Genomic DNA, 18368 nt, shown 5'->3' on the forward strand with positions numbered 1-18368 from the left:
CTCTTACCACTGAAGCCCATACAAAATAGGGCTGAGAACATGTGGCTGAGACAGGAGCAGAAGAGGGAGGGTGGTTGTTGAGGCAGTCTTATACAGTATACTTCAGGGTGGATTTGCTTGATGAATAGGAGGAGGAAGAAAAAAACTTGCCTGGGTTTTTTATTTTTCCTGCCCTTAACTGTTTTGTTCATCTTCTGTTGTACTTGGCCCTGTACATGAGGTCAGTTTTGAGACACTGCCTTTAGATTTCTTTTTTCCTCCTCCTCCTCTTTCTTCTCAGGATTGAATATGATGCTTATCGAACAGACCTGGAAGAGCTGAATCTTGGCCCTCGTGATGCAAACACTCTGCCAAAGATTGAACAATCACAACAACTGTTTCAAGTGCATAAGGAGAAATATGACAAAATGCGTAATGATGTATCTATCAAATTGAAATTTTTGGAAGAAAATAAGGTAAGCTACTACTTCTGATATTATGTTTAGGAGTTTTGTGCTGTAAGTTGCTGCTTTCTAGAAATATTTTAGCTGTTAGATCTTAAAATGTATATTAATTTAAAAGTAGAGCAAGCAAAGAAAAGGTGAATTTTCTGAGTTCCTGCTGTATCACTGGAGGACACACTTTTAGAGCAGGCAGCCTTAGAAGACCCTAATCAAGCTGCTCCAGCTACAAATGACAAATATTATGGCAACAAGTGTCTTGTTGATACAGAGTCTCAAGTTTGGAAAAGCATTACTTTTCCAATTTACCACATGTAATGGTTAGATGAGTCACAGAACTACTGATTTAACATTCAGAGTAATACTTACGTTTGACAACACTATCATGGAAGTTATGCACAAAGAAAGTGAGAGAACTATGAAGAGGCTTCTTCAAAATTAGGCTTTCTTTAAGGTTTTGAACTGAGCGATACAACATTTTGTAATTAATGTCCTTATAGTTTCTTAATTTTAAACAGGAATCTTGTTGATTTAAAGGAGATTTTTTTTCCATAAGTGTTTATTTCAACCATACCATTTCACCTCTTCCCTCTTAATGATGGGATTCCTACCCTTCTTATTCTTCTATCAGGCAAAAATAGAACTGCCATACAAAACATACTTTTAAACTGCTTTCTTTGATAAACAAGTCCTTTTAAATTGTTTCTAATTAGATGTGAAAATTAGTCTTTCAAGATCTGATTTTTGTTCATAGTCATGGTAAATGAAATGGTTATCGTGTGACAATAATTCCTGTGTCTTCATAGGGAGGAAAATATGATTAAAACTTACATAGGAGATAGTAGGTTGTCAGTTTGTCCATGTCTCTCAGTGGATTAATGTTTTCAGTATGGATTGATTCATTTAATTTAAAAATTTGAACATAGGTAACAACTGCCTGTCAGAGAATACAGGACTGGCCCCCGATGATAACACTAGCAAACCATGCTCCTTGCATGGAAGGAGGCAACTTCAAGGGAAAAATCATGGGATGAGCTAAACCAATTAAAGTGGATTATAATTCTTTTGAATATTTTATCACATATGCAGTTTCATCAGCTACTTAGAATAAAGACGGAAGTCAGGGAAGGAAGAGATAAGAGGAAAAAAGTGGAGAAAATCTACAAACTTTTTGTTTTCCAAAACAATATATGCTTAAAACATAGCTCCAGAGCACTGTTGCTTCATATAGGCATTTGCATTAGGACCCCCTGATCTGGAATCCCATAGGCATTAAGAGTTGGTAGACCAGATCATCAAGTGATTAAAATCTGTTGTTCTTGCTGAACTAGTAGCCCATTAACTTTAAAACTGAAAAAATCCATATGGAAATTAATTTTCTTGAACAAGCTGAAGTCTAATCTAAGTGTCGATACTGTTGCTTAAATTAGAAATGCACCTAAGAACTGAGTTTTAAAACTATGCTAGCTTGAAAACAGGTATGCTGAAGTTGTCTCTTCCCCATCTTTATTTTCATCTTTTAGTAAGTTGTTTGCTACTGTACTTCTGTTGAAATTGTTTGATCCTTTCAGCTCACATCTGTAGAGGAATTCTGATGCTTAAGCTCAAATTGATTGAAAATAACACTTAGCTTGCTTCCTCATAGTTTCCATTACCTATATAACAAACAGATCAATTTATGTTTATACAGATATGAAAGCTTCAGAGTGAAATCATTTTATTTCCATCTTGTACAAAAAAACCTCTTTATCATTTTTTTAAAACTGAATTAAATAGTTTAGGGAACACTAAAGAAGTTGTCTTCCTAGTGAGTCTTGAATTAGTTCAAGCATCCTGTTAGCAGTCAGAGCCTACAAATTTTGTTTCTGAAAGAGATTGTTTTTTCCTTCCTGTCTTTTACACTAGTACAGAGGGGACTCTCACATGCTTAAGCCTCTCTATCAGTGGTTGACATTTCTCAGCTTTGACACTAGAGATGTAAAAATATTTACTAAAGATTGTATGCAGTTTTGTTCCCAAATAAAAAGTTACTTTCTTTATGATTAAAAATTGGCTTAAATATAATTATCTATTGAGAGCTTTACTGAGGTAACCATTACTTTGGTCTTTTCTATTTAATGTGTAGGATGACATTTTGCCATCATGGCAATAGTTTGAAATGAATAAAGGAAGAAGTCCTTACCCTGTAGTGTAGGAGTAGCAATAGGATGGCTTGTGCCTGCCTTGGAGAAGGGCATAAATTGGTGGAGAAGCAGTGGAAATGATGTGTTGCTGTTTCGTTCTGAGACACAGAGCAGCAGTGTATGAACCTTGCAGAGCAAGGGCCTTGGACATAAAAGCTCAGTCTGTGGTTTGCAAATCCTTTGTTTCCTACAGCTGAGAGCGCTGGCACAAAAGCACTGCCTTTTACACTTCAGCTGCCTTTCTGAAAAAAAAAAGGTTTTAAGAAGGGAGCAGGAGCAGCAACAATTCTGTGCTGTCCACTGTTGGGGGTGTGTTTCTGTTAAGTGCTCACACTCAATAAAGTACGTGTTCAACTTTTCAGAATGGCTGTAGGTGAACAGAACTTTGTTTTCTGAGCAGATACACTCAGTCTCCTCTCTTTATGAGAACCTGTTTTAAAGAGAATAGCTATGGGGAAAATGGGAGTATTTGATACTCCAGGAGGAGCAGAAAGAGAGATCAGGAGTATCTTTGCAGAGTTCCCTTGCAACATGGGTTGGTAGAGCTGAGCTGGGTACCAGTGTGGCTGTATGATAACACTTCTTAATTAAGTGCAGAGATCAGATATAGAACAAATAAACCTGAAACAAATTTTTAGTTCAGGTTTGCCCTGTTATTGCTGTTTATGGCAGCATAAATCCATTGGTTCAGTCAGGAACAGTTCAGCTATCAGCAGTGTGTTCCTACTAAATGGTGCTGCAGAGAACCTATAAAGCCAGTTTAACTGGCTGGTGGGCTCCACTTCGTCTGTGTTGCTGCAAATGTCACCTAAGAACCCACAATCTCACTGGCCCTATCTAGCTTTTCCCTATATCAGGAAAAGGCATCACATGGTTGCAGTCTCTTTGTGACTATTCTCCTGGGTTTGTATGTTAATATTTCAATTAAAAGCCCCCAAAGGTTCTGAGAACTGGATTACATTAAAGCTGGAATTGCAAGTTTCTGTGTGTAAAACCAAGATACACAAGATTTCTTTCACTTTTATTACAGCATTTGATCTTGAAGTTAGAACTCTTTTTTTTTTTTAATGTTGCTGCAAAGTTGTGTTGGTTTTATCCCCAGATGGCAAAGTTCTGTAGAAGCTTGTAGCATTCAAAATCAGGAGTTTACAAATATTTTTGTTTGGTTTTTTTTTTAGTAAGGATGATGGCCTGTTCTTAGATTAGATTTCTATCACTGAAAAATTTTTGAAAAGGCATTGTCCTTTAGAGAAAGGGAAAACTGTTACTCTTGTATGCACTTGAGAAGTGTCAAATACCATTCTGCATAGAGAAAGAAATTGAATGTGCTTCTCTGAGTTGCACTTCCAGAGTTTGAGTCTTCACTGCTTTCTTCTACAAATGAAAGCAGTATGCAATCCATGGGAAACCCAGATAATGTAACTGTTTAGACCAAGTTAGGGGAAAGGATTATCCTAGTTGTGAGGAGGTACAAACTGGCGTTTTTGGTCTTTGAGATGACTGAAACAGTCTGAATGAGGAGGATGTAAAGAAACATGGATGTACTGTGCCATGGAAAATATGACATTTAGTGGGAGGTGGGGAAGAGGACAATATTTAAAAAGACTGAAATGTTAATAGCATCCAGAAGAAAAGTGAAAAGTCAAATCCAAGTCTCCTAAGGTCTCCTGTGGAGGACATGCCTGGTTTTTATGCTTATCCACAAAGTTCAGTTCTGGTTTGAGACATAAGTTTGCCAAGTCTATTATGGAGTGCTTACTCTGCTTATAATTAGGAACGAATAGGTATATGTAGTTAATTAACAAGGAACAATGATTTTAGAAGTTGTTCAACTGTAAAGCACAATAGCTTTTTGGTTGGCATGCTAGCCATATATTGGAACCTGTATTTTAGCAGCACACTATTAACATTCTTTGATTGAAAGGCAAATCTTCAAACAGGCCTTTCCTGGAATAGGTGCTACAGCTTGGTGATCAAGAGTTGGCCTTGAGTGCTGTAACCTAACAGTTGCTTCAAGGCTTTTCTGCAAAAAAAGAGGTCCCTTCATCCTCTCTCCCCTTCCCCCCGTTGCCTCCTTTGTTGTTTGTAAAAGTGTTTTTGCAGCTGTGTAGAGAATCACATTGGGGAACTGATCCAGGTAGAAGCAAATATGTTGTTGTCTGGTTAATTTTAATCTAGATCTGTTCCCTGATCCAACTGACTACATAACTGCATGAATGTTTTGCCAACAGAGAGCTAAGGTGAAATACAGTGTGAAAGCAGGACTGGATATGGGAGTGGGTTGGATACTTTCCTAATCCCCAAGCTGGCATGAGACTCTTTCATGGGGAAAGTGGGTAAATTTGAACTTGGCTTTAAGTGAATACCTGCTGTCAAGTTCTTTGCTGTGATTGCAGGTGTTTTTGCAGTGAACATCAAGTGTTTTGAGGTGTTACAGCTTTTTTCTCTTTGCTGGCTGCTGCTTCATAGCAGAGCTTCTTTGTACAGTGTCAGACAGTTAAAGTGGTCTTTTTCTAGAAACTTTATCTCAAAGTTACTTGAATGAAACTGTGGATAAGAAGATCTCACTATCACTTCTGCGATTCACTTAGCAATCAGCTTCTGAAAGAGGAGAGCAGAAGCTGTAGTACCTTGAACCTCTGCAACCAGTTTGATAACGATCACAAAACTTATACCACAATTATCTGGCTTGGGGATAGAACCTCATACAGTGAGGTAGCTCTGGTAGTTCAAAAAATACCACCAAAACAAAACATATTTTTTCAGTTCAAATCATCTGCCTCTACACTGTCAGTTCCTGCCTCTGTGTATGTTTGTGTGTGCACACACATACTTGAGCCTAGGCCTGACTGAATTTATAAAATTATAGAAGACTTCAGGGCAGTTCACAGAAGCTTCGTGTTAAAAGCTACCCTAACAAAGCACCAAATTAGGTCTCAGATTGAAGAACTTTGGCTGGGAGAGTAGGTTCATTACTTCTGTTTTATTTGAATTCCTATAAACAGTATGAGTAAAACTCTTGTAGCATTTTAATAATGTGCTATAACAGTGAATGTACTTCTGTGTAGAATTCCTAGCTTGGATTGCATGAAGTCTTGTATGTCAGTGATGAAAGAATCTGCTCAAGAAAAGCACTGTACTCTCTATCTAAATTTTTAAAAGCAAACCCTTTATGTTGTTGTGACACTTTCCACTTGTATTTTGTCTCAGGTTATGATGGGCACGGGGAATTCCTTTCTAACCATACACATCTCTCCTGTATTTCCTTGGAGAACCTCTTGATGGAATAAACTGTCATTTTACACTGCCTGTTCTTTGACATGTATTTAGTTAAATTAGCCTGAATTATTACGAGAAACATAGGGAGAAAACATAGGGATACCAGTTTTCAAATTGTCAGAGCAACTTAGACTAAAGTTTGGGCCAGCAAAGAGAAGTTATCACTTAAGCAGGATACCAAGGTCTGTACAATTGTCAGTTTACAGTCAAAACTTAATTTGTGAAATGAATCTATTATTCAGTTAAAAAAAATGATAGAAGTTTCAACTTTGTGCTGAAATTTTTATATATCCTTGCATGGCTGCACACACAGACAGCCCTTTTTTCTCAAAGTATTTTTTAAAATATATTTATTACATTTCTGAGTAAATGTTACAGTCTTCTAGTGTCATAGCATGTCAAATATAATGGTGGGGGTTTTTTTAATTTGAGATCTTCTGTTAAATGAAGACTATACGGTATTTCTGTATCAGGTTGCATACACTTCAGAAAAGCACATTAGCCAAATAACCTGTTAAAACAGGCATGGCCTGTGGTTGGCCTGCCCACTGGTTGGCACAGGCCAAACCTGACCCAAGGACAGTTTTGATTCCCAGCATGACAGGAGTAGACTGTCCCTTGTGGACTGTGCTGAGAGATGAGGCAGTGATCCAAAATTTGAGTAGAGAAAGCTTAATTTGCTACCTGCCACATCCTCCTGTGGGGCTCAGTCAGCCACCTTGTTCCTCTGTTCTCTTCTATGTTGGCTAAATGCTGTTGGGCTCAACACCTTGTAGGCTGAAAACAGGCACAGGGCCACCACTGTGGGGATTTGGGCTCTGACACAAGAGTAAGGTTGTGCTGGGCTGAGAGTAAACTTGGGAACAAAAAGGACAGGGTTTGGCTACAGGAGAAACTGCACATGCTTTTTCAGCATACTACTGTTCATTCAGATTTCAGGTTTCCTGGTGTGCTAGGATGGAAATGTAACATTTGTTTAACTTTGACTTCATCAGTCAAGGCCTTATAGCTTGTCATCTTAGACCAGGCTGGAAGAGAAAAACAGTGGTGCCCTCCAGCTGCCCTTGTGCTCTTTCTCCCCAGGTTTTTGGTTGCTGCTATGACCTGTGTATTTTGTTACTAATTTGCACAAATGTTATAGTCAAGCTATTGATGAAGTGGTGTAAATAATCCTGTGTTACAGGAGGTGGGCAAGAAATATTGCTGGGAAAAAACATCAGTTTAATTTTATTTAGGTATACACGAGCTGGAAAACAGCAACGCTGCAAAAGGGGCAAACACATGAACTGTGTACTTAGATAAGGCCTTTTTCATGTACTGTTTCGGGGAGGTCCATTTGGCCTGCAGGCAGGAATCTTAGAGGTTTGGCATCTAATTTCAAGGAATCAAGTACTTGTAATCAAGCTTTTTATATTTGATAACATTATGCTGTTTAAGTGAATTGTGTTTGGTCTGTGCATGCTGAGTTGATATTGACTCTTAAGCATACTTTATGAAAACTGTAAATCGCTGTAATGCTAAAGAATTCTGTATTTGCATTTGGTATTTGTATTTTTAAAATTCTATTAAATAAACCTATATGAAGTCAGAGCATCTCAAATACACCTGTTTTTTTATAACCGACCTGTGATGATGTTAACATCAGCTTCCTCCTCTTAATCTCTCTCTCTCTCTCCTTGCCTGCAGGTTAAGGTATTGCACAATCAGCTTGTTCTGTTCCACAATGCCATTGCGGCGTACTTTGCTGGGAATCAAAAGCAGCTTGAACAGACACTTAAACAGTTCCACATCAAATTGAAAACTCCTGGAGCAGATGCCCCATCCTGGCTTGAAGAACAGTAATCAGATCATAGAAGAGGACCCAATGTTAACCTAAAAATCTTCAAATCTGAGGATAATTAAGGGTTGGGGTTGAAGGACTGTTGTAGTGATTCTTGCACGGACAGCTTTAATTTTTTTCCCCTTTTATAATATGCTAAAACTGAATTTGATAGGGAAGTGGGTGACTTTAAGGTAACCAAAAGTAATTTCTGTCATTTCAAATATAGAGCACTCCTTTTGTACGTAAAGGTTGGTGGTTATTTCTGTAACTGGGATGGGGGAGGGAAAGAGGGAGGGGAAAAAAAACTATTATAGATTTGCACTGACAAATGATGCTTGTGATTTCTGGTCATTTTGATGGCTAGTCAAAGTATTTCCAAGTGGAGGTTTACATGATTTGTACCAACATCTGGTATTTTATAGATGACTATAGAAAACATCTTTAGTAATTTTCATATGACTTTTAAAAAAAGGAGGAAGTTAAAAGAATATTTTGCAAATGAATAATATAAGGCCTATATGCAATATCTGCGTATAAGGCAACAGTAGCAGATGGCTCATTGACTAGTGGAATTGCAGCAAATGCCTTTTTAAAAGACGTATCTTTCCATCAAAGGGTTAAAAACACTAAAGCAAGAATCACTGTCAGTCTGAGGCTTCTGAGCACAAATTTTTGCTTTGCACCAAGTGGTTTGCTGAGTGAGGCCAACCATGCAATGTACTAATTTCATTTAAAATGTTTCTTTCTCTATGAAACAAATACCGTACTAGCCTTAAATCACAGGTATGTGCCTTTTTATAAGATAATATTTTCCACCAGTGTATATAATCCAAGAACCCTTTCAACGTAATAGTTTGTCAGTTCCCAAGAAGGGGAAGGAGACTGTGTAAATGCTGTGTCATTGTACACATAGAGCAAGTTAAAGCTTTAGTTAAACTTCCTGGACAGGTATGATTTTGAGAGGAAATCGGGCCAGTATGTTTTTTTCTGTTTAATTGAAAAGCATACTTCAGCAATGGGAGTAACATGGAGGTTATTTTTTAATTTCTCCATAATTTGTGTAATCCTTAAATGTAAAATTATATGTCAGTTTTATCATAGACATTTTAAATTCAGTATATTGAGTCCTCATTTGCACATGTTATGTTGCTTTCTGTTATGTTAAGTAAAATGAAATACTTCAAATATGTTATTTACAATGGTGTGGATTGTATGATTTATGTACTGTACGTTCAAACGTCTTTCAGCTGACATTCTTAAAGTTTTCAGTGCTTAACACAATTGTAATGTAACTGTAAATCAAACTTTTTAATCATTCCTCATTAAATTCTTGGCCTGACAGAGCCTTCTTTATGTTTTTGTTCTGTCAGAATCTCTTGTAATAGCTCTGTTATGTTCCCCAGAATGTATATCCTATGTAAATTTTGTATTCATATTAAAGGTGTTTGCAGTCAAACTTCCTGGACTTGTGATGGTTAAGAGCAGAACAGAGCTTCTGCAATGAAAGCTTAGTCCTGTTTATGGGAGTTGCCATCCCTCCCCAAGAATTTCTCGTAAAGCAGTAGTAGGTGGTAACGCTGATGCTGTTTTATTTCCAGGTGATTTAATAGTGTGCAAGTTCAACTGGAAAGTAGACTTGTAGTGAAACAAATCTTTCAGTATATGTGGTTCTTGAAATTTTAAAGGAAATTTAATTTCATTTACAATTCTTACGAAGCCATTGACTTCCACTGTCTCTGAATCTGGGCACAGGTATGGTGGGTTGGTGTAAGAAAAGTCAGCTGTTGAGATTCTAGGAAATGCATTGTAGCAGGGATGAAGAATGCAAGCCTACTGACTACAGCTGAAGTATGAGCTTTCAGAACACTGTAGGAAAAGGATACATAAGGAACATGTATCACTTTTTCTGTCTCAGATTCATGTGGCTCTTGCTGTGTCTCCTGGATAGTTGTTGGCTCGGAAGGAACTGATCTTTCAGAAATGGTAAGAGTGAACTTGAATCTGCAATTGCCTTATGAAGGAACGACTCATGTAGCTCTGTGTAACTCTCAAACTTTTGCAATGGCTTAAAACTGCTAGAGTCTCTTCACCTGGATGAAAAGTTTGGACTAAAGAGATTACCTTCTAAAACCTGTCTATGTATTGTTTAAGACTGGGGGAAGGAAGAATTGCTTCCATTTTGCTCACCAAAGCAATTATTCCAATTGGTAGCCTCGGTGAGGAGGGTTCTCTGTTCGACTGACTAATAGGTATTAACTGATAGTAGTCTGTTGTAGTACTTTTAACTTACTTTCTTTGTCCCCACTGAAATATATATGCTTATGAAATAATTCAAGCTAATATCTTATATTCAAAATTAGCTCTTTAGATCTAACCAAATTTAGAAACTTGTATCAAGAGATTGTAAAAGACACTTCCAGATTTTCTAATGGAAAGTAATTATGGTTGTCAGGCTTTCTGATGCTTGCAAAAAAGCTTCACAAATATCTTAAGGTTATAATGCAGCTTTTATCTAGGTAGACATTTGTCAGGATGGGGGAGGGGGTGTTGTTTGTAGAGGAGGCAATACCCACCTAGTAGAGTCTTGTCCATGAAAGGTTTCCTCTCTGTTGATGCTTATAGTGTTGCATGAGGTTTCTCAGGATGAAGAATTCAGAGCAATTAGTAGCATTTTCAAATATGCTGTTGTAGCTGCTGTACCAGAGACCCAGGGAGCTGTTTTGATTCTCGGTGACCACACTGTAAGTTATATGTACTTCCAGCTTGTTTGAAACTTGTTGCTCCTGTTATTTTGTTTGTCAGAATTCTACCAGCAGCTTTTCTGCTCTAAAAATACTCTTTGGCTTAGCCCATGCTTTGCCAAGCTCCTTACAAAGAACCTTTCTGGTTTGAAGAGAGGTCTATACAAGCAGAGTACAGTAACACACCAGCATCATTAAAGTAACAGCTTTTTTTCAATCTTCAGTCAACTGGTTTTCCCAGAAACCTTATCTCTTGACTGTCTGTCCTTCAAAAAATGATCAAAGCAATGTAAAAGGAAAGCTAAATGTTCCCCTCAACTCCGTTTGAACTGAATGGGGGGTATATGCACTTTTTATGCTCTGCTTATCTGCTCTTGTTCCTTGTTGTGGTGTTACAAGAAGTATAAGATATTGTAATTATTTAGCATTCCCCATCTGCAATTATCTTTAGGCTTGTTTCTTTTTAGTCTGGTTATCTTTTCCATGCTGCATGCTTGGTGTGAGGGTTGTACTAGTCACAGATTTTTTTGTATTAGTCATTAATCTCTTCATATTTTGTGATAGCCCCCCGCTTAACTTACCCCACTACTGACAACTAAGTTGTGTCAAATTGAAAGGGGTTTTTGTATGAGAAGATCCAGAGAGGAATTGACTGTTGCTTGGTTTATATTTCTCTCAGTTCTCCGTGTTACTTGGCCTTCCTAATAGCTCCTTGACATCTTTATGTTCTTTCAGGTTGGTCTGGTGTTAAAGCTAGGGATACATAGAAAGCACAGTTGTGTGTCTGACAGCAGTCCTGTTCACCTTTCTACACCTATTTTCACCAAGGTCCTGTCTCTTCATTTCTAGGAGTCTTATGTAGAAACTAAATGGCCAGATAGACAGGGTTACAGGTTTACATGTTTTTGTCATCATGGCAATAGTTTGAAATGAATAAAGGAAGTACCTTACCCTGTAGTGTAGGAGTAGCAATAGGATGGCTTGTGCCTGCCTTGGAGAAGGGCATAAATTGGTGGAGAAGCAGTGGAAATGATGTGTTGCTGTTTCGTTGGAGCCTCTGTACTGAGACGCAGAGCAGCAGCGGATGAACCTTGCAGAGCAATGGCCTTGGACATAAAAGCTCAGTCTGTGGTTTGCAAATCCTTTGTTTCCTACAGCTGAGAGCGCTGGCACAAAAGCACTGCCTTTTACACTTCAGCTGCCTTTCTGAAAAAAAAAAAAAAAAAGGTTTTAAGAAGGGAGCAGGAGCAGCAACAATTCTGTGCTGTCCACTGTTGGGGGTGTGTTTCTGTTAAGTGCTTACACTCAATAAAGTATGTGTTGAACTTTTCAGAATGGCTGTAGGTGAACAGAACTTTGTTTTCTGAGCAGATACACTCAGTCTCCTCTCTTTATGAGAACCTGTTTTAAAGAGAATAGCTATGGGGAAAATGGGAGTATTTGATACTCCAGGAGGAGCAGAAAGAGAGATCAGGAGTATCTTTGCAGAGTTCCCTTGCAACATGGGTTGGTAGAGCTGAGCTGGGTACCAGTGTGGCTGTATGATAACACTTCTTAATTAAGTGCAGAGATCAGATATAGAACAAATAAACCTGAAACAAATTTTTAGTTCAGGTTTGCCCTGTTATTGCTGTTTATGGCAGCATAAATCCATTGGTTCAGTCAGGAACAGTTCAGCTATCAGCAGTGTGTTCCTACTAAATGGTACGTAACAAATGGTGTCCTACTGTGCTAGTTAAATAATTATACATCTTGCTGCCTTTTAAATAATACTAAAGGCTTTAAATTCAAACACTTGAGAGTTAAATAATGCTAAAAACTAGTGTTGCCTTTTTAGTCTTGATTTGCCTTTCTTACATGTGTGTATGCATCATGCTAGTTTTATGTGGTAATTAATTGCAGGGTTTTGTTTTGAGAGGTTAACTACAACAGTGCTTAATTTTGAAACCAAATAGAACTTGGTTGTAACGTGACTGGAATGTCACAAGTAACTTCTTCTCCTGGCTTGGTCCTAAAACTGTAGAATTGTGGGCTTGTAATGAAGATGGTGACATCTTTTGTTCAGATGGTATAAACTGCTTTTTTTCCATTAGATCTCTTCGGTCATTAAATTCATGTTCAGACTAAAGAATTAGAAGCTATTTGTGCTCTAAAGTGGAGTTTACTAAAGACAAGGGCTAAAGAAAAAAAGTAATCTTGAAAACTGTCTTGAGCATTTCATTAACTAGAAATCTTAAAAAATTAACAATATGATTTTGGTTTTGTAGTATACCAACTCATCTAAATGCTATCTGTTCTAGGGAGGTGCATTTGTTGTTTATTATAGGTGGGGCTGCTTGATCTACCTATTATTAAAGTTGCCTAATACTTCCTACTGTAAAGACCTGTTTTCAGTTGTTTGTATCTCAGATTAATTTTAGCCATGTGGGCAAAATAATTGCCTGTTGAGTGTTAAATGTTTATGGAAAAAAAATCAGCTAAAACCTTAATTTGCTAACACAGTGTTCTGGAAAAGTTCAGGGAGAACAAACCCACAGGGTGGGGAAAAGTGAAGAGTTTAACTTCACATCCGGACTGGCTGCCGGGTCCTCTGCTGTCCTGTTCGGTTTTTGACTTTTTCAATACAATGCCATTATGCAAGTCTCTTGTTTGGCTTGCTCTTTCCGTCTTTTTGAGTGAACATTTGTACTCATGACTGGCAGCAATGAAAACAAGTCTCTTTGGCTCCAACACAGGCAGCTGCAGTCCAAGCGGCAAAGCCCTTCCTCGCCGATGACCTCAGGGGTGACCTGACACTCTCGAGGAATGTCCATGCTGGCTCAAAGCGAAGCGTGTCCTCTCCAGCTGCTGCTAAGCCTGCCAAGTGGAGATGTGTGGTGTGATGGGAATTGCCTTTTACTGCAGTTGAACTCTTTTCGCACAGTGAATTTTGAGCTTAAATGATCAGGTTCTGACATTGCGTTCCTTAAATTTTCCTTTTGTTCTAATATTATTTTTTTTTAATTGAGTGACTCAGACAGGCTGTCTTGCCAGACCAGTAGGTCAGATCTGTGGCCACAGAACTGTAAGTCGGGATGGTGTAACCTCAGCAGCCATGGGCCTGGGCTCCAGGCCTGGGACCACAGGAGGCTGTCTGGTCTCCCACTCTTCCTCTGGTTCCTGCCTCCCAAACCCTGAGCACTACACACTGAAGTAAGACACGATTTTGTCCTCCTACTCCTGTTTTCCCACCCCTGCTATGCCAAGGTGTTATTTTCTCTCTCATATGCTGAGCTCGGAAGCTCTGGTGGCTGACTGAGCAACGCTGGAGGTGAGGTTTTTTTCTTTCTTTCTCTGTTCTTTGTCAGAACAGGAAAAGTTTCTGTTTCCACCTTGGAATTTGCCTCCTGTAAAAAGCAGTGATGGCGTGTGTTTTTGTTGACTTGAGTGAGTGAAGTTCTTCACCTTTCCTCCTTTGGGGAAGATGGTTTTATTTTTGAAATAGGATTCAACCTCTTGATAAAATATTTTAGAACAATGTATTTGTTTGCTGTCTCATCAGTGGATGGTATTTTGGCTTCCAGGTATCCACAACTCATGTGCGCTGTCGCCTGAAGCGCCATAACCCCGAGCTATGATCCCATCTTAAATTCATCTGAAGTTCTCTCACACCGCCCGCTTTGGAGACTCCAGGGGCCGAGCCGGCGCGCCCGTCTTGTCTGCCTGTTTCCCCGGGGCTGGCTGGGCTGAGCCGGCGGGGAGCGCCCAGGTGAGGGATGCGGGATGGGACAGGGGATGCGCTTCCTTGGGAGCGAGGGCAGAAAGCGAAAGGCTTCAGCCGGAGAGGGCAGCCCGTTCCCCCAGCCGAGCGCGCTGCCGGTAGCACCGCTGTCCAGTTTCTATAGCGATAGTTGCTGTGATTGCGGTGACAGCGTGCGGGAAATGATGGATGGATGTGTGAATGGATCAGCTCAGCAGGAGCTGGCTTAGACCGAGTCCCGCCGCAGACGCCACTGCGCATCTCCGAACGCGGTCGCGGCGGCGCCGGCTCTGGGGAGCGGGTCGCTCTCCTCCCGCACGGGCGTTTCGGTGGCACCGGCCGGGCACAGAGGGACACGGAGCCTCCCCGTCCCGCCACCGGGGCGCTCCCGCAGCCGTCACCGTCACCTGCCGCGGCCCCGCCCGGCCGCGCCTGCGCTGCCCCGCCCCGCGCGCCCGCGGCGCGGCGGGCCAGGCGCGATGGGAGGAGGCGGCGGCGGCACCGGAGCGGCTGCGCCGCGGGTGAGCGCGGAGGTGAGCGAGGGGGTGAGCGCGGAGCGGGCTCGGTGCAGGGCTACCCGGGCCGGGGGGGGCTCCGCGCTGCTGAGGGGGCTCCGCGCTGCTGGGGGGGCGCGGCCGGGGAGGACAGAGGGGTCGCCGCCCGCGTATGTGGGTCCTTCTCCGTCTTCCCGAGGCGGCGGAGGGGTGAGCGTTCTCTGGGGAACGGGCTCCCCTTCCCGAGGGGTCCGACCTCCCGCTGTCCAGGGCTGAGAGCCGCCGCCGCCGCTCCTCCCGCACGGCGTGGCGGGGGCTGCCGCGGGGACCCCCGGCTCTGTGTGGCGGGGCGAGCGCGTCCCGCAGGGGCGGGTGTCGGGAGCTCCGGCCGGGCCGGGCGGGGAGCGCTCCCTGCGGGCGGGGCGCCTCAGGACGCCGGGTCCGACGGGAGCCCGAGGGGAGCGGGGCGCGGGGCGCGGTGCTGCCCCGGATCCAGCCGAGCTGCCCGCGCCCTCCGCGCTGCCCCGTGGCCTGTGGCATCGGTGGAAGGGAATTGCGGAGTAAGGATCTCTCTCGGGGCGCCTCGGGTGGTCCCGGAGGCAGGGACCTCACAGCGGGGCCAGGCACCTGCTCCAGGACGGAAAACAAGACGCTGAGGCTGAGGGCTGCTCCACTGGAACTCCCTTCCCTGCAGCTGGGACCCCAAGCCAAAACCAGCTGGAATCGAGCCCCCCGGCCCGCTGCCCGTGCCCGTCCTGCTGGCGCGGGGACCCGCTCGGGGGTTCTTTGCCCATCCCGGCCGGCCGGCAGGGTCGTGGTTCCCTACCAGGGGTTTTGTTGGATGCATGAAGGGATGTAGTTTGAAGTTGCTGTGATAGCACAAGCTGTGTCTTCTTTGTAACCTGCGGGTTTTGGCAGGATCAGGGGCTGGTTATCGGTGTCTGCAGTTCCTCTCTTTGCAGTCAGCAACTAGTTGCTCCCTTTGCCCCTTTGTACAGCAGTTGTTGAGATATAGACATCCAAATACTGTGGTTGGGCTTTGGTGTCAAAACCAGCATTCTCGTGAGAACTTGGAGGGCGCCTGACACAGAAACGTGGGCAGGAGAGAACTTAAGGTGTGAGTTAAAGGGAGTAATATCTTGCAGTATGAATTATGAAATGCCCTTCAGTGCATCGGGCATTTCACCTGTTGATTTGTGTATGCAAACACAGTGTGCGTCCGTCTGGGTGGCAACTGCCTTTTTTGCAAGAAACAAATTACTGTAGAGTGTTTCTCTTCCTACCTGGGGAGAAAGTTGTCCCCACCCTCTAAATTTTAAATTACATTTCCAAGTTAGATTAGGTTGGCTAAAACAATGAATGAGACAAAGAAATAAAATTTTTCTTTTATGCCAAATATGGACGCAATTAAAATGTGCAGTAAAGGCGTTACTTTAGAGCTCTTGTACTTCTTGGACTGTTTTGGGTAACAAACATGCAATAATGAAGTGTAATTGAGACATCTTAAACGTTTGTTCTTGACTCCCTTTTTTTTCCTCTTTAATCCTTTGAAAAGTGCGGAGAGGCTCCTTAGGAGTTAAAATTTTGCTTGGCTTCTATTACGCATCCCAGTCCCAGCGTGTCTTAGTAGTTCACAGTTGGAAAGGCTGCGTTGTTCCCCACCTCCTCTTGCTGTATTTCCTGCTCAGAGGCACCTGCTGATACCAACAAGCAGCCCAGTGCCTGTCCTGGCTGCCAGCTTCTCTCCTCTCCCACCCACAGTAATGGTGGGAGCAGTGGGAACATCTTTGAGCCACTCCTCCAAGAGGCAGCACGAGAAGGGAATTCTGACCAGTCTCCTGGTACCTGGTAACTCGAGACTGCCATCCTCTTACAAGCAGGTGACCTCTGTCACCTGAATCGTGCTTATCTGTCAGAAAACAAAGCTGAATGCCAGCCTTTATGCCGTGCCTCTCCTTTCATGCCTTCCTTCCAAATGCTGATTCTTCCCCTTTCCTGGTTCTGGCTGACTGTTACCTCATCTAAAGCAGTACAGGGCTTGAAAACAGTTGGCTTGAAAACAGTTTTTCCTGTTCTATATATCTATCTTTACATCTAGGTTGAGATGTTTTCTTCCCTGTGCCTTCTCCACTCCTTTCACTAGGAGTGTCCCTTGTCTAACTCAGAAGCACTCAGGTCTGAGATCAGTCATTTTCCACTCCTGTGTGTTAGTGCTGGGACTCTGATGATTCATTGCCTACAACTTTGTTCCATTAGGATTTGATCCTGTTTTTCCTAAAGCATCCGGATTTATTGAAAGTTTCAAAATGAGGTTCTTGCACATTGCCAGGGGCATGGTTGGTCAGTCTGTCTCTCTCTCTCTTTTTTCTTTTCTTTTTTTTTTTTTTTAATCTGTGGGAACCCAAGTTAGAAAATAATAATAATGTTGAATACTGCTTTGTGATGGTGGAAAACTAGCTAATACATTTTTAATTTTTAAATAAGTAGTAGGGAGGAAAAGTTTTTTTCCTAGTGGACTATTTCTTTAAATTAATGCAACACTTAATTGCTTTGAGTGGTTAATCTCTTTCCACCACCTTGCACCTGCTTTTTTATGCCTCTCTGCTTCTATGATCATGAACTTGGGAGGAGAGGCATGAACATACAGAGCCCTGTAATAGCAGCTGGGTATTAATGCTGACTTAAATTTGAAACACTCTATCCTGATCCACTTTCTTTGTAGCTTTTTTCCTTTTTACCATGCCATTAAAATATTTTCCATCATTTCTATGATTTAAACATCATACAGGTTTTGATATACGTTTTCTCTTCTTGTGAATACCTGTATAATGTAAGGTATAAGATTAGAAAGTCTGAAGCAGGAGAGAGGAGTTCATTGCTACCTGTGCAAGCTTTTGAGAAGAAAAGGTACAGTGGATCATTTTGTGCTTGTTTCCATTGGCTTCAGTGAAGCTGTGAGTGGCTGAGCCCTTGCAGACCAAGAGAGAATTTGCCCTAAGGCTTATTCCTGTGACTTGGGTCTGTTTGTTCCTGTACGGTGATGGATCTCTGGCAAAAATAGCGAAGTTTTTTCATCACTATTATACAATGTCAAATTGATCTGGGTTGCTATTAGCTCCATGTGAACCCTGCTGAAGAGGCATACCACTAAATAGGTGCCAAATTTCTGATTTGATGTTGTTCTTGTGCCAGTGCATTACTTCAGCTTTTTATGTTGAGTTTTCCTGTGACTGATTTTTGCTCAGAGGCTCTATGTCTTCTGTCTGAATTTGTATTGTGTGGCACTTTGATTTTTTTTTCTTTTTTTTTTCTTCTGGTCAATTCCCAATTTTTTTTTTTTTTGGGGATAGTTTCCAAATTTCCATAAAATCATGGGATTCCTCTTTGATCTGTACTTGAAAACACTTGTTTTCTCTGAGACTTATGAATTAAATCTGTTTCAATAGATTTGGCTTATCAAAATTGTAGGTTTTATGGACATCATACTCTTACTTGAGGGTTTGCTGTCAATGACAGCATCTTCATTTAGAAGGTGACAATGTAGGAGAAAATACTAAAAGCTATTGTGATTCCTGTTAAGTTGTTTCATGAGATAAGCTAGACGTAAAAATTTTCCTAAATATTTAAATCTTTGCATATGTACAATGCTCAGGATGTGTAGGATCCTATT

At 41.5% G+C, this 18368-nt stretch overlaps 2 protein-coding genes across 6 annotated transcripts in view; both read left to right on the forward strand.

Annotated features, from left to right (window-relative positions):
- The window catches only part of ARFIP1 (ADP ribosylation factor interacting protein 1), a 41059-nt gene extending 31879 nt beyond the window's left edge, over window positions 1-9180 (forward strand). For all 5 annotated transcript variants that reach the window (XM_064652247.1, XM_064652243.1, XM_064652244.1 and 2 more), the window contains 2 exons: window positions 281-455; window positions 7589-9180. In XM_064652247.1, coding sequence (XP_064508317.1) covers window positions 281-455; window positions 7589-7744 — 331 coding nt within the window. In that variant the 3' untranslated portion in view covers window positions 7745-9180. The remainder of the gene's footprint in view (window positions 1-280; window positions 456-7588) is intronic.
- A 5470-nt stretch (window positions 9181-14650) lies between these two features.
- FHDC1 (FH2 domain containing 1) overlaps window positions 14651-18368 on the forward strand; it is a 36205-nt gene continuing 32487 nt past the window's right edge. Inside the window, exon 1 of the mRNA XM_064652250.1 lies at window positions 14651-14737. The gene's annotated coding sequence lies outside the window, so the exon portion shown is untranslated. The remainder of the gene's footprint in view (window positions 14738-18368) is intronic.

The sequence above is a fragment of the Pseudopipra pipra genome, chromosome 4 (genome assembly GCF_036250125.1).
Source record: "Pseudopipra pipra isolate bDixPip1 chromosome 4, bDixPip1.hap1, whole genome shotgun sequence".
In the NCBI taxonomy this organism is placed as follows: domain Eukaryota; kingdom Metazoa; phylum Chordata; class Aves; order Passeriformes; family Pipridae; genus Pseudopipra; species Pseudopipra pipra.